The sequence below is a fragment of the Bombina bombina genome, chromosome 7, assembly GCF_027579735.1.
Source record: "Bombina bombina isolate aBomBom1 chromosome 7, aBomBom1.pri, whole genome shotgun sequence".
NCBI lineage: Eukaryota > Metazoa > Chordata > Amphibia > Anura > Bombinatoridae > Bombina > Bombina bombina.
In genome coordinates this window covers 57,025,262-57,040,585 of record NC_069505.1, presented here as the reverse complement: position 1 = coordinate 57,040,585, position 15,324 = coordinate 57,025,262, and the positions used below count along the sequence as shown (strand labels likewise).

General features: G+C 41.8%; 1 protein-coding gene across 3 annotated transcripts in view; it reads left to right on the top strand.

Annotated features, from left to right (window-relative positions):
- The window catches only part of ATG2A (autophagy related 2A), a 514,214-nt gene that overhangs the window by 248,687 nt on the left and 250,203 nt on the right, over positions 1-15,324 (top strand). For all 3 annotated transcript variants that reach the window (XM_053720124.1, XM_053720123.1, XM_053720125.1), the window contains exon 15: positions 6,897-7,140. In XM_053720124.1, coding sequence (XP_053576099.1) covers positions 6,897-7,140 — 244 coding nt within the window. The remainder of the gene's footprint in view (positions 1-6,896; positions 7,141-15,324) is intronic.

Here is a 15,324-nt window from a genome sequence, read left to right as displayed (position 1 = left end):
AGAGAGCTGATGGATAAGAAGATGGAAACTTTTCTCAGAAAAATGTTTCAGCATACGGGATACTTATTTCAACCGACAGCGGCTGTTACCTCGGTTGCTGGAGCTGCGGCCTACTGGTGCGATTCCTTAGTGGATTTGATCGAGGTGGAGGCCCCTTGATGTTATCCAAGAAAGAATGAAAGCATTGAAAATTGCTAATTATTTTATCTGTGATGCAAACATGCAGATTATTTGCCTGAATGCTAAGATCTCTGGTTTTTCAGTACAGACCCGTCAGGTGCTCTGGCTGAAGTCCTAGTCTGCAGACATGACTTCTAAGTCTAGACTACTTTCCCTCCCCTTTAAGGGAAATATTTTATTTGGTCCAGGCCTGGACTCCATTATCGCCATGGTTACAGGGGGCAAGGGTGCTTTCCTACCGCAGGATAAAAAAAACAAATCTAAGGGACAAGGATCTATATTTCGTTCTGAAAAGTTCCAACATCAGCAGTCCTCCTCTAAGCCAGAGCTAACCAAGAGCATTTGGAAGCCAGCTCAATCCTGGAATAAATCCAAGCAGAATAAGAAGCCCGCTGAGAACAAGTCGGCATTAAGGGGCGGCCCCCGATCTGGTGCTGGATCGTGTAGGGGCAGACTGTCGCTGTTTTCAGACACTTGGTTCAGGGACGTGCAGGATCCATGAATCTTGCAGGTCATAGCTCATGAATACAAGATAGGTTTCAAATCTCATCCACCAGAGGGATGCCTTCCAGACCAGGAAAGAGGGAAGCCTTTTTGGGGTGCGTGCGATATCTGTCCTCATTAGGGGTCATTGTCCCGGTTCCTATCGCAGAAAGAGGTTTGGGATACTATTCAAACCTGTTTGCGGTTCCAAAGGAGGAGGGAACTTTCTGCCCGATTCTGGACCTAATGTGCTTAAACAAGTTTCTAAATGTCCCCTCATTCTAGATGGAGACATTAAGGTCCATCCTTCCTCTAGTTCAGGAAGTACAGTTCATGATCACTATAGATTTGAAGGATGCCTACCTTCACGTTCCAATCCACAGGGACCACTTCCAGTTCCAGAATCTTTACAAAGGGGCTCTCTCTTTTAGGGGCTCTCTTGGCCATCACCAGAACCCAAGGTATAGCAGTAGCTCCCTACTTGAACGACATTTTAGTTCAAGCACCATCTTTTCGTCTAGTGGAGGACCATTCGGTATATCTTTTCTCTGTTCTTCGATCTCATGGATGGAAGAGTTCTCTTATTCCAGGCACCAGGGTAAAATTCCTGGGTACTATAATAGATTCAATATCCATGAGGATATTTCTAACTGACCAGAGATGTTGCAAGCTAGCTTCGGCATGTCTTGCCCTCTGGACCTCCTTAAGGCCATCTGTGGCTCAGTGTATGGAGGTAATTGGTGTCATGGTGTCAAGCATGGACATAATTCCCTTTGCCAGGTTCCGTCTTAGAGCGTTACAGCTGTGCATGCTGAGGCAGTGGAACGGCGATCATTCTGATCTGTCTCAACAGATTTCCGTGGACAGCCGGTCGAGAGAAACGCTCTCTTGGTGGCTCTGTCCACATAGGATGTCCCGAGGGACATCCTTTCTAAGACCATCCTGGGAGATTGTGACTACTGACGTGAGTCTATCAGGATGGGGAGCTGTTAGGCGTGCCAAGAAGGCACAGGGCCTTTGGTCTCAGGAGGAACGCTCCCTCCCGATCAACATTCTGGAACATCAAGCAATCTACAATTCTATGAAGACTTGGCCTCTTTTGGGTTCGTCCCGTTTTATCAGATTCCAATCAGACAATATAACCTTGGTGGCTTACATCAACCATCAGGGGGGGACGAGAAGCTCCCTAGCAATGAGGGAAGTATCTTGGATTCTGCAGTATGTGGAGGCCCACATCTGTTCACTGTCGGCAATCCACATTCCGGGTGTGGACAACTGGGAAGCGGACTTTCTCAGCAGACAATCCTTTCATCCGGGGGAATGGTCTCCCCATCCCGAAGTGTTTGCGGAGATATGCAACATGTGGGGGACGCCGGAGATAGATCTAATGGCGTCTCATCTCAATACCAAGCTACCCAGATATGGGTCGAGGTCCGGGGATCCTCAGGCGGAGCTAATGATGCATTTTCAGTGCCTTGGAGGTTCAGTCTAATCTATCTTTTTACGCCGTTACCACTCCTTCCCGGTTAGTGGCCTTCATCAAGCAGGAGCAGGTGTTAGTAATACTGATTGCTCCATCATGGCTGCGAAGGACGTGGTTTGCGGATCTGATGAGGATGTCATCTTCTCCTCAATGGAAGTTAACTTGTCGCAGGGAACAAGGTCCTTTTGTTCATCAAAATCTAGATTCTCTGAGGCTGACTGCGTGGAGATTAAATGCTTAGTCCTTGCCAAGAGAGGTTTTTCTGAGATAGTTATTGATACTCTCATTCAAGCTTGTAAGCCGGTTACTCTTCGCATCTATCGTAAGGTGTGGAGAATCTACTTATTTTGGTGTAAAGAACATGGATTTCCCTGGCATATAGTTAAGGTTGCCAGGATTCTATTGTTTCTCCAGGATGGACTGGAGAAGGGTCTTTTGGCCAGTTCCATTAGGGGACAGATTTCGGCCTTGTCTGTTTTACTGCACAAGAGGCTCTCTGTGCTTCCAGATGTTCAGTCTTTTGTTAAGGCTCTGATAAGAATCAGACCTGTGTTCAGATCTTCAGCTCCTCCTAGGATTCTGAATCTGGTTCTTAAGGTTTTGCAATGGACTCCGTTTGATCCTATGCATGAAATTGACATTAAGTTGTTGTCCTGGAAGCTTCTTTTTCTACTGGCTATTGCTTCTGTGCGCAGAGTATCTGAGATTGCCACTTTGCAATGTGAGCCTCCTTATCTGGTGTTCCATTCGGATAAGGCTGTCCTACGTACCAATCAACATCAATCAAGAGATTGTGGTCCCTTCTTTGTGTCCTAATCCTCTTCCTTCGAAGGAACGTTTTCTTCACAATTTGGATGTGGTTCAGGCCTTGAAGTTTTATCACAAAGACAAACTTCTTCCTTGTTTGTTGCCTATTCTGGGAAGCTTAAGGGTCAGAAGGTCTCTTCGACTTCCTTATCTTTTTGGTTGAGGAGTCTTATCTGCTTAGCTTATGAGACATCTGGACATAAACCTCCACAGAGAATTAAGGCTCATTCTACTAGAGCAGTGGCTTCCTCTTGGGCCTTTAAGAACGAGTCTTCTATGGATCAAATGTGTAAGGCCCTGATCCTTCTTACAAACCTTTCTAAATTTTGCAAGTTTGATGTTTTTGCTTCAGGTAAAGCAGCCTTCAGGAGAGAGGTTTTGTCGGCTGTGGTGCCCTCAGATTAGGGTTTGCCTCTCTTTTTGTCTCTCCCGTTATCATTCAGTGTCCTCTAGAGCTTGGGTATAAGTTTCCCAACAGAAAGGAATGAAACCGTGGACACTCCTTATATTAAGAAGGAAAACATAAATTTAAGCTACGGAAGCTACCCTAACAGCTTGGCTTAAGGACTTTATTTGTAGATCATATTTTGTTGTTGGGAAGACTCCCCATAGCAAATCTTTGTACATTACCCTAGAATAGTGGCCTCTCTTGGGCCTTCCGTAATGAAGCTTCCATAGACCAGCTATGTACAGCAGATACTTAGTCTTCATTGCATGTTTTTACAAAGTTCTACCACTATGACCGATATTCCTCTTCAGAGGCTGATTTTGGCTGGAAAGTTCTTCGAGCCACAGTGCCTGATCAGTAACATACCTACCTTAACCTTTGTCCCACCCTAATTTATGGTGGTCTTTTGGACTTCACTGCTTGGTTATAGGATCCCACAAATGAAGACTTGTGGACTCTCACCATCATATGAATAAAAAAACTAAATGTATGCTTACCTTATAAAGTTATCTCTTTCATGTTGAAAGTCCACGAGCCCTGCCCTTTCTTTATACAGTTTGGGCTGTACTTGTATTGCACTTAATTTGGCCCACTTTGCTTTTCCTGGTTTTCTGTTTCCCTCCATCTACTTGGCTAAATGTATGACTAAGGGATGATGGGAAAGTGGTAGGGATTAAAGCTCTGGAATGTAGGGGTGTTTTTGCCTCCTCATAGTGGTCTGGATTGAAGTCTTGTGGACTGTCACTATCATGAAACAAATTTATCAGATAAGAATACATTTATTTTTCTTTTTTTCCCCTCCGATCTTCCCGTGGATGGGATGAGCTTTTCGTCTTTTAGTCCATAACAACCCCGCAGTGACAGTCAGATCCTGTATCAGCAAATCTGTCCTGTTCTGGACCTTAAAGCCATCAAGTGCTTAAAATTTTCCTAATTCAATATGGAATCGCTTTGTTCAGTCTTGGTGTCAATGGAAACAGGACAATATATTGCCACCAGTTACGCATATATTCACATAACCAATTATCGCTTGCAGTTATGCTTGTAGCTGTAGAAGCCGTTTCTTTTGCCCATTTCCCTATTATTCTTCTTTTACAGTAATGATCTTTCTCAGGCCATAGCACTCTCTTTTTCCTAAAGTTCTAGCAGCTCCATCACATTATTTAAAGGGATATTAAACCCAAACATTTTCTTTCATGATTCAGATAGAAAATACAATTTAAACAACATTCCAATTTACTTGTATTATTTAATTTGCTTCATTATTTATTTTGTTAAAGAAATAGCAATGCACATGGGTGAGCCAATCACATGAGGCATCTATGTGCAGCTACCAATCAGAAGCTACTGAGCCTATCTAGATATGCTTTTCAGGAAAGAATATCAAGAGAAGGAAGCAAATTAGATAATAGAAGTAAATTATAAAGTTGTTTAAAATTGTATTCTCCATCTGAATCACGAAAGAACTTTTTTGGGTTTAATGTCCCTTTAAGCTCACCAGACACTGGGAAATGCCCTCCAATGATTGAATGGTATCTTAAATGTAATTCCTCCAGTTCTTAAGCTTCTTGAGGTTCTTCATAGCACAAGCAGGATCATTACCCCATTTTGGCCTTACAGAATAAGGCTCACAAATGTATTTTTTCCCATATGGCTAGATGTACTCTCTCAACTTTCAGGCTTTCTTTGTTTGATCATGACAGTGTTGGTGACTAAATCTTTGTAGCTAGCTCTCAAAGTTTTCTCTTCAGCTGTTGTTAAGATGTAAAGAAGCTGACAACCCTCTAATCACAAGGAGCTACTTAAGAATTGGAAGCCTGGAGCACTGGTACAAGGCAAATTCTTTACTCTGGTAATATTTGCCTGTTCAAATTCTATAGTTGATTTTAGGTGGTTGCAACAGAGAGTTCCATACTGGTTGCTGCCCTCTCCCGACTGCTACAGCTGCTCTCTGCCGTGATGTTCAACTACTTTTTAGTGTCTTTACCCTTCTTTTTACTTCCCCTTAGGACCTTAACCTGCTTTTTAAACATATAAAGACCACCCTTCTTACATGCATTATTTGTCTTTAAAGTTTGTTACTTTCAGGATCTTTTTCCTGGTGATGGTTACCTCCACGTGCCATGTTGTAGATATCGGCGAACCTGAAACTAATTTCTATGCTATAAATAGATAAAATAACTTAATCTACTTAACAGCTATGGCATGATTTTACAAAAAGAACATCCTCTTTGTCTTGCTTTAATGTTCCTTAAAGGTTTTAAGGCACCCAAACCAGTGGTCAAGTCAGCTTCTTCATGTGTTGTCACAATTAATTTTAATTGTTAAATACCTTTCTCCATGCTCTGAATATCAGCAAATGAAGACCTTCTCTGCCTGCCACTTGTTTGGCCTTGTTTTCTATCACTTTGTAAACCATTCTTCTCTTACATGGCTAAACGCTAATCTTAAAACAAAGAGAAGTAAACGGGAGAGGAGGTGCTTTGTCTCTGCTTTTCTCTTAATCTTTTGTTTCTGTCTTTCTCCAATTTTCACCAAGCTTTCTACAATGATTTTAAATCAGCCTCTGCTTTATTTGCTGTGACTCAGAGCTTTTACAGGTAGTATAATTTCTATAATCTTTCTATAATTTCTATGTTTGTCAGTCCTAGAAATGCAGAGTTCTGTATGTTTGTTTTAGCTTGTGAGTTCTTTACTCCAGATCCTTTGCTGTCCACGCTCCCTAAAACTATCCTAGTGGCCTGCTACATGAGCACCATGATTTATATTCCAATGCCAGTATATGCATTGTATGCCTACATTAGTCTGAATTATCTGCAGCAGCAGTCCTATGACCACCCTATTTGCCCAATATAGCTTTGCTTACTATGTAGATACTAGTTGGAATTCTCTGCACCAGCCTTAGAGATGTTTAAACCTTATATCTTGTTCTAGAGGTACTAAGCTTGGTATCATTATGCTTGGTTTTAAAGGCACAGTCTACTCCAAAATTTAAATTTTTTAAAAAGATAGATAACATCTTTACTACCCATTCCCCAGCTTTGCACAACCAACATTGTTATATTAATATACTTTATAACCTTTAAACCTCTAAATTTCTGCCTGTCTCTAAACCATTACATACCACCTCTTATCTCATTGCATTTTTGTAGCTTTTGAAAGCAAGACACTGCTAGTTAATGTGTGCCATATAGATAACATTGTGCTCACTCATGTGGTGTTATTCATGAGTCAGCACTAATTGGCTAAAATGCAAGTCTGTAAATAGCACTGAGATAAGGGGGCAGTCTGCAGAGGCTTAGATACAAGGTAATCACAGAGGTAAAAGGTGTATTAATATAACCATGTTGGTTATGCAAAATTAGGGAATTTGTACTAAAGGGATTATCTTTTTAAACAATATACATTTTGGAGAAGACTCTTCCCTTTAAATATGGAAAACATATGTACTAGTATAGAAAGAAGCCATATCTTGACTCTTCTCTCTTCCTTTAGAATAATGTGACTCCAGCTCCTGAGGAGGACACTGATATTCGAGTCGTAGCATTGAAAGCACACCTCCGACTTCAGTTTCCTGTGCCAGATCTACGGCCGAGACCAGAACGCCGTCCCTGGTCAGAAAAGGTAGCGAGGAAGGAATATCTGGATATGGAGGTTGCAGATATGGAGATTCACACACAAAGGAGATCTGGCACTGAGGAACCTAGCAAAATAGAGATCACTTTCAGCGACCTACACGGTGAGATGCGCAAAACATCACACACACTCGCTCTTCCGCTACTACAGAATATAACTCGTGAACAGTAAAGTGTTTGTCAAGCAGTGGAAAAAGCATATCATAGTATTAATGCCTTGCTTGTCTAACGTTTTGTCATCGTTTACTTATCAAGTGCTGCTAAACTAGTTAGAAATCATATTTATTTTAAATCCTTGCAATGTCATATGTGCTTCTCTATATATAGCTTTGGTGTAAGATCAACTTTTTTAATGGGTTACTTGTAATCTTAGTGTTAAAATCAAATGTGTTTGTTATACAGATCAGACTAGAACATTGTTTTTTTTTAGTACTTCTAATTTAGGAGATTGAGGAAGAAGTTAAATGCAGTGAAAAAGATATTTTATATCAGGGCAAAAATGGAAAGGACATTCTCTGTACCACTGTGGTATTAATCAACCAAGATTCTTTTCCATGGAGATGTCACTGCAATAGATGCAGATTTGTGTGTTATATGTATACATTCATATTTCTCCAACATAGGTGTGTCCGGTCCACGGCGTCATCCTTACTTGTGGGATATTCTCTTCCCCAACAGGAAATGGCAAAGAGCCCAGCAAAGCTGGTCACATGATCCCCCCTAGGCTCCGCCTACCCCAGTCATTCTCTTTGCCGTTGCACCGGCAACATCTCCACGGAGATGGTTAAGAGTTTTTTGGTGTTTAAATGTAGTTTTTATCCTTCAATCAAGTGTTTGTTATTTTAAAATAGTGCTGGTATGTACTATTTACTCTGAAACAGAAAAGAGATGAAGATTTCTGTTTGTAAGAGGAAGATGATTTTAGCAAACGTTACTAAAATCGATTGCTGTTTCCACACAGGACTGTTGAGATGAAGTAACTTCAGTTGGGGGAAACAGTTGGCAGACTTTTCTGCTTGAGGTATGACTGGCCACATTTCTAACAAGACTTTGTAATGCTGGAAGGCTGTCATTTCCCCTATGGGGACCGGTAAGCCATTTTCTTAGATTAAGTAAAAGAATAAAGGGCTTCATAAGGGCTTAAAAAACTGGTAGACATTTTTCTGGGCTAAAACGATTACTTTACTAAGCATATTTGGCAGATTATAACTCTTAATAGTTATTATAATCTTGGGGATTGTTTTAAAAAAACGGCAGGCACTGTATTGGACACCTTTTTCAGATGGGGGCCTTTTCTAGTCATAGGCAGAGCCTCATTTTCGCGCCACTAATGCGCAGTTGTTTTTGGAGAGCAAGGCATGCAGATGCATGTGTGAGGAGCTAAGAACCACTGAAAAAGCTTATAGAAGGCGTCATTTGGTATCGTATTCCCCTCTGGGCTTGGTTGGGTCTCAGCAAAGCAGATACCTGGGACTGTATAGGGGTTAAATGTAAAAACGGCTCCGGTTCCGTTATTTTAAGGGTTAAAGCTTTCAAATTTGGTGTGCAATACTTTTAAGGCTTTAAGACTCTGTGGTGAAATTTTGGTGAATTTTGAACAATTCCTTCATACTTTTTCACATATTCAGTAATAAAGTGTGTTCAGTTTAAAATTTAAAGTGACAGTAACAGTTTTATTTTAAAACGTTTTTTGTGCCTTGTTGACAAGTTTAAGCCTGTTTAACATGTCTGAACCATCAGATAAGCGATGTTCTATATGTATGAAAGCCAAGGTTTCTCCCCATTTAAATTTATGTGATGATTGTGCCATAGTGTCCAAACAAAGTAGGGACAATGATGCCACAGATAATGATATTGCCCAAAATGATTCCTCAAATGAGGGGAGTAAGCATGATACTGCATCATCCCCTTCTGTGTCTACACCAGTTTTGCCCACACAAGAGGCCCCTAGTACATCTAGTGCGCCAATACTTATTACCATGCAACAATTAACAGCTGTAATGGATAATTCTATTGCAAACATTTTATCCAAAATGCCTACTTATCAGAGAAAGCACGATTGCTCTGTTTTAAACACTGAAGAGCAAGAGGACGCTGATGATAACTGTTCTGACATACCCTCACACCAATCTGAAGGGGCCAGGAGGGAGGTTTTGTCGGAGGGAGAAATTTCAGATTCAGGAAAAATTTCTCAACAAGCTGAACCTGATGTTGTAACATTTAAATTTAAATTAGAACATCTCCGCGCACTGCTTAAGGAGGTATTATCTACTCTGGATGATTGTGACAATTTGGTCATTCCAGAGAAATTATGTAAGATGGACAAGTTCCTAGAGGTTCCGGTGCCCCCCGATGCTTTTCCTATACCCAAGCGGGTGGCGGACATAGTAAATAAGGAGTGGGAAAGGCCCGGCATACCTTTTGTTCCTCCCCCTATATTTAAGAAATTATTTCCTATAGTCGACCCCAGAAAGGACTTATGGCAGACAGTCCCCAAGGTCGAGGGGGCAGTTTCTACTCTAAACAAACGCACTACTATTCCTATAGAAGACAGTTGTGCTTTCAAAGATCCTATGGATAAAAAATTAGAGGGTTTGCTTAAAAAGATGTTTGTTCAGCAAGGTTACCTTCTACAACCAATTTCATGCATTATTCCTGTCACTACAGCAGCGTGTTTCTGGTTCGAAGAACTAGAAAAGTCGCTCAATAAAGAATCTTCGTATGAGGAGGTTATGGACAGAGTTCAAGCACTTAAATTGGCTAACTCTTTTATTTTAGATGCCGCTTTGCAATTAGCTAGATTAGCGGCGAAAAATTCAGGGTTTGCTATCGTGGCGCGCAGAGCGCTTTGGCTAAAGTCTTGGTCAGCGGATGTGTCTTCCAAGACAAAATTGCTTAACATCCCTTTCAAGGGTAAAACACTGTTTGGTCCTGATTTGAAAGAGATTATTTCAGACATCACCGGGGGAAAGGGCCACGCCCTTCCTCAGGATAGGTCTTTTAAGGCTAAAAATAAGCCTAATTTTCGTCCCTTTCGCAGAAACGGACCAGCCTCTAATTCTACATCCTCTAAGCAAGAGGGTAATACTTCTCAACCCAAACCAGCCTGGAGACCGATGCAAGGCTGGAACAAGGGTAAGCAGGCCAAGAAGCCTGCCACTGCTACCAAAACAGCATGAAGGGATGGCCCCCTGATCCGGGACCGGATCTGGTGGGGGGCAGACTTTCTCTCTTTGCTCAGGCTTGGGCAAGAGATGTTCAGGATCCTTGGGCACTAGAAATAGTTTCTCAGGGTTATCTCCTGGAATTCAAGGAACTACCCCCAAGGGGAAGGTTCCACAGGTCTCAATTATCTTCAAACCAAATAAAAAGACAGGCATTCTTACATTGTGTAGAAGACCTGTTAAAGATGGGAGTAATTCATCCAGTTCCAATAGGAGAACAAGGGATGGGGTTTTACTCCAACCTGTTCATAGTTCCCAAAAAAGAGGGAACATTCAGACCAATTTTAGATCTCAAGATCCTAAACAAATTTCTCAGGGTTCCATCGTTCAAAATGGAAACCATTCGAACGATCCTTCCTACCATCCAGGAAGGTCAATTTATGACCACGGTGGATTTAAAGGATGTGTACCTACATATTCCTATCCACAAGGAACATCATCAGTTCCTAAGGTTCGCTTTTCTGGACAAGCATTACCAGTTTGTGGCACTTCCATTCGGATTAGCCACTGCTCCGAGAATTTTCACAAAGGTACTTGGGTCCCTTCTAGCGGTTCTAAGACCAAGGGGCATTGCAGTAGTACCTTACTTGGACGACATCCTGATTCAAGCGTCGTCTCTGTCAAAAGCAAAGGCTCATACGGACATCGTCCTAGCCTTTCTCGGATGGAAAGTGAACAAAGAAAAAAGTTCTCTGTCCCCGTCAACAAGAGTTCCCTTCTTGGGAACAATAATAGATTCCTTAGAAATGAGGATTTTTCTGACAGAGGTCAGAAAATCAAAACTTCTAAGCTCTTGTCAAGTACTTCATTCTGTTCTTCGTCCTTCCATAGCGCAGTGCATGGAAGTAATAGGATTGATGGTTGCAGCAATGGACATAGTTCCTTTTGCACGAATTCATCTAAGACCATTACAACTGTGCATGCTCAGACAGTGGAATGGGGATTATACAGACTTGTCTCCGACGATTCAAGTAGATCAAAGGACCAGAGATTCACTCCGTTGGTGGCTGATCCTGGACAACCTGTCACAGGGAATGAGCTTCCGCAGACCAGAGTGGGTCATTGTCACGACCGACGCCAGTCTGGTGGGCTGGGGCGCGGTCTGGGAACCCCTGAAAGCTCAGGGTCTATGGTCTCGGGAAGAATCTCTTCTCCCGATAAACATTCTGGAACTGAGAGCGATATTCAATGCTCTCAAAGCTTGGCCTCATCTAGCAAAGGCCAAATTCATAAGGTTTCAATCAGACAACATGACGACTGTTGCATATATCAACCATCAGGGGGGAACAAGGAGTTCCCTGGCGATGGAGGAAGTGACCAAGATAATTCAATGGGTGGAGGATCACTCCTGCCACTTGTCTGCAATCCACATCCCAGGAGTGGAAAATTGGGAAGCGGATTTTCTGAGTCGTCAGACTTTCCATCCGGGGGAGTGGGAACTCCATCCGGAAATCTTTGCCCAAATAACTCAATTATGGGGCATTCCAGACATGGATTTGATGGCCTCTCGTCAGAACTTCAAGGTTCCTTGTTACGGGTCCAGATCCAGGGATCCCAAGGCGACTCTAGTAGATGCACTAGTAGCACCTTGGACCTTCAACCTAGTTTATGTATTCCCACCGTTTCCTCTCATTCCCAGGCTGGTAGCCAGGATCAATCAGGAGAGGGCTTCGGTGATCTTGATAGCTCCTGCGTGGCCACGCAGGACTTGGTATGCAGACCTGGTGAATATGTCATCGGCTCCACCATGGAAGCTACCTTTGAGACGGGACCTTCTTGTTCAAGGTCCATTCGAACATCCGAATCTGGTTTCCCTCCAACTGACTGCTTGGAGATTGAACGCTTGATTTTATCAAAGCGTGGGTTTTCAGATTCTGTAATAGATACTCTGATTCAGGCTAGAAAGCCTGTAACTAGAAAAATTTACCATAAAATATGGAAAAAATATATCTTTTGGTGTGAATCTAAAGGATTCCCATGGAACAAGATAAAAATTCCTAAGATTCTATCCTTTCTACAAGAAGGTTTGGAGAAAGGATTATCTGCAAGTTCTCTGAAGGGACAGATCTCTGCTTTATCTGTTTTACTTCACAAAAGGCTGGCAGCTGTGCCAGACGTTCAAGCGTTTGTTCAGGCTCTGGTTAGAATCAAGCCTGTTTACAGACCTTTGACTCCTCCCTGGAGTCTTAATCTAGTTCTTTCAGTTCTTCAAGGGGTTCCGTTTGAACCCTTACATTCCGTAGATATTAAGTTATTATCTTGGAAAGTTTTGTTTTTGGTTGCAATTTCTTCTGCTAGAAGAGTTTCTGAGTTATCTGCTCTGCAGTGTTCTCCGCCCTATCTGGTGTTCCATGCAGATAAGGTGGTTTTGCGTACTAAGCCTGGTTTTCTTCCGAAAGTTGTTTCCAACAAAAATATTAACCAGGAGATAGTTGTACCTTCTTTGTGTCCGAATCCAGTTTCAAAGAAGGAACGTTTGTTACACAATTTGGACGTAGTCCGTGCTCTAAAATTCTATTTAGAGGCTACTAAAGATTTCAGACAAACATCTTCTTTGTTTGTTGTTTATTCTGGTAAAAGGAGAGGTCAAAAAGCAACTTCTACCTCTCTTTCTTTTTGGCTTAAAAGCATTATCCGATTGGCTTATGAGACTGCCGGACGGCAGCCTCCTGAAAGAATCACAGCTCACTCCACTAGGGCTGTGGCTTCCACATGGGCCTTCAAGAACGAGGCTTCTGTTGACCAGATATGTAAGGCAGCGACTTGGTCTTCACTGCACACTTTTGCCAAATTTTACAAATTTGATACTTTTGCTTCTTCGGAGGCTATTTTTGGGAGAGAGGTTTTGCAAGCCGTGGTGCCTTCCATTTAGGTGACCTGATTTGCTCCCTCCCTTCATCCGTGTCCTAAAGCTTTGGTATTGGTTCCCACAAGTAAGGATGACGCTGTGGACCGGACACACCTATGTTGGAGAAAACAGAATTTATGCTTACCTTATAATTTACTTTCTCCAAGGGTGTGTCCGGTCCACGGCCCGCCCTGGTTTTTTTAATCAGGTCTGATGAATTATTTTCTCTAACTACAGTCAGCACGGTATCATATGGTTTCTCCTATGCATATTTCCTCCTGTACGTCGGTCGAATGACTGGGGTAGGCGGAGCCTAGGGGGGATCATGTGACCAGCTTTGCTGGGCTCTTTGCCATTTCCTGTTGGGGAAGAGAATATCCCACAAGTAAGGATGACGCCGTGGACCGGACACACCGTTGGAGAAAGTAATTTATCAGGTAAGCATAAATTCTGTTTTCCTTGTGGAAGCATTGACCTTTAAGGTTCCTATGGGTAAGCATGCTAAAAGCAAAGCAGCCTTAAAAAAAGATTATTCTGACCACAGGGTTCCTTTTACAGAACTTGGCAGTTGCTTGTCTGGTTCACAATGCAAAACATTTCACGTTGTAAATAAGCTAGGTCTTTTAATTTGCTAATCTAATTAATTTGTGATGCTTCCACTGGAACATTAATTTGGCTTTTAAAAACTACAACCATATCAGTTCACTGGTACAGGGTTTTATGGCACAATGCTAGTACTTCTGATTTTTCCTTCGAAGGGACAGCAAACAACTTGTCTAAGTCTAAACATTTTTAAAGCAAATTAACATATTGTTTGCTGCAGTTGTATTTTAATTGTTAGTATAAGGTGCATTGTTTAGCAGATCTTATTTTTTAAAGTGAATTAGGGACATTTATGTAGCATTGCTAGCCCTGAGAGGTCTGCAGGTTGCATTTTTATTTATTCCCTATAATTAAAAAAGCCACAATTTCTTTCCTATGACATGGAGAGTCCACAACGTCATTCCAATTACTAGTGTGATATTCAACTCCTGGCCAGCAGGAGGAGGCAAAGAGCACCCCAGCAAAGCTGTTAAGTGTAACTTCCCTTACCCATAATCCTCAGTCATTCTCTTTTCCTCTGTTAATGAAGGTTTTGCAAAGTCGGTGTCTGAAGAAAATTGGTCTTTTTATGGGTATTTTTCCCTGCAAGCAAGGACTGGGGTCAAGCTGTGTCCACGTCGATCTCTTGAGTAAGAGTAATGGTGGCTTTTGGCAGTTAAAAGACTGCGAGGTAGTCTTTGCTTTACTTATAACACTTTGCTACCCCTTTACAGAAAGCCAGAGTTGGTGACTCTGTTCTTTCTTTACCTACAGGTCCATGACGGAGTGAAGTACCTGCCACACCTAAGGAGCGGCATCTGTCCTGCAGTTGGATCTAAGGTAAGTGCCTTCTAGGTACAGGAGGATAGCATCACTTAAGAGGTTAATCCTCATTATGAGATCTTTTCTTTGGGACTTAATAATTCTTATTAATTAAGGATTCATATTGAGGACAAGGAACTTGAGTGTTTTATATGTGCAAGTATGAGACTCAAATATGGGGAGTTCACTTGGCCAGGGGATTCCATGGGTTAACGGTAGAGAACTTACTTTATCAGTTACCTGCTATATATGTATGCTTTAGAGGCTTATATATGACTTTTACATTAATGGGGCTTATGTTAAATGGTTTTATATATTAGCCGTTTTTTAAACTGCAGGTTTCTTTCATGCTCTTTTCAGAGATGTGAAAAATTCTGTGACGCAGTTTTTGTTTGTCCCGCTCACATGACGACCGCACTTCTGCTTTTACGGAGAGGTTGGAGAGTGCTTGTGCAGCCATCTTTGTATCGCCTCTGTTAATCGGCTCACCGGATTATCCAGAGGACAGAATTCACTACTAGAGACTTACTCTTACTAGTGGGACATTTTTTCTGGCCGGTAGGAGCCTCAGGCAACTGTGTAATTTTTCTAACTTATATAAATATTTGAATCTAAAACTGGTGTTTAATATTTAAAATTTAACTTTAGGAATAAAATTAGTTTTTTTATATTAAACTTTCTTTATTGGGCATTGCTAGTGGGCCTGTTATTCTAAGCTATTGTTGCAGAACAGGATCAGTCTATCTCTATGTATAGATGTTTGCTTTGTTTAGACAACCAGATTGCCCTATCTATGCAGTTTTGTTCCTCAT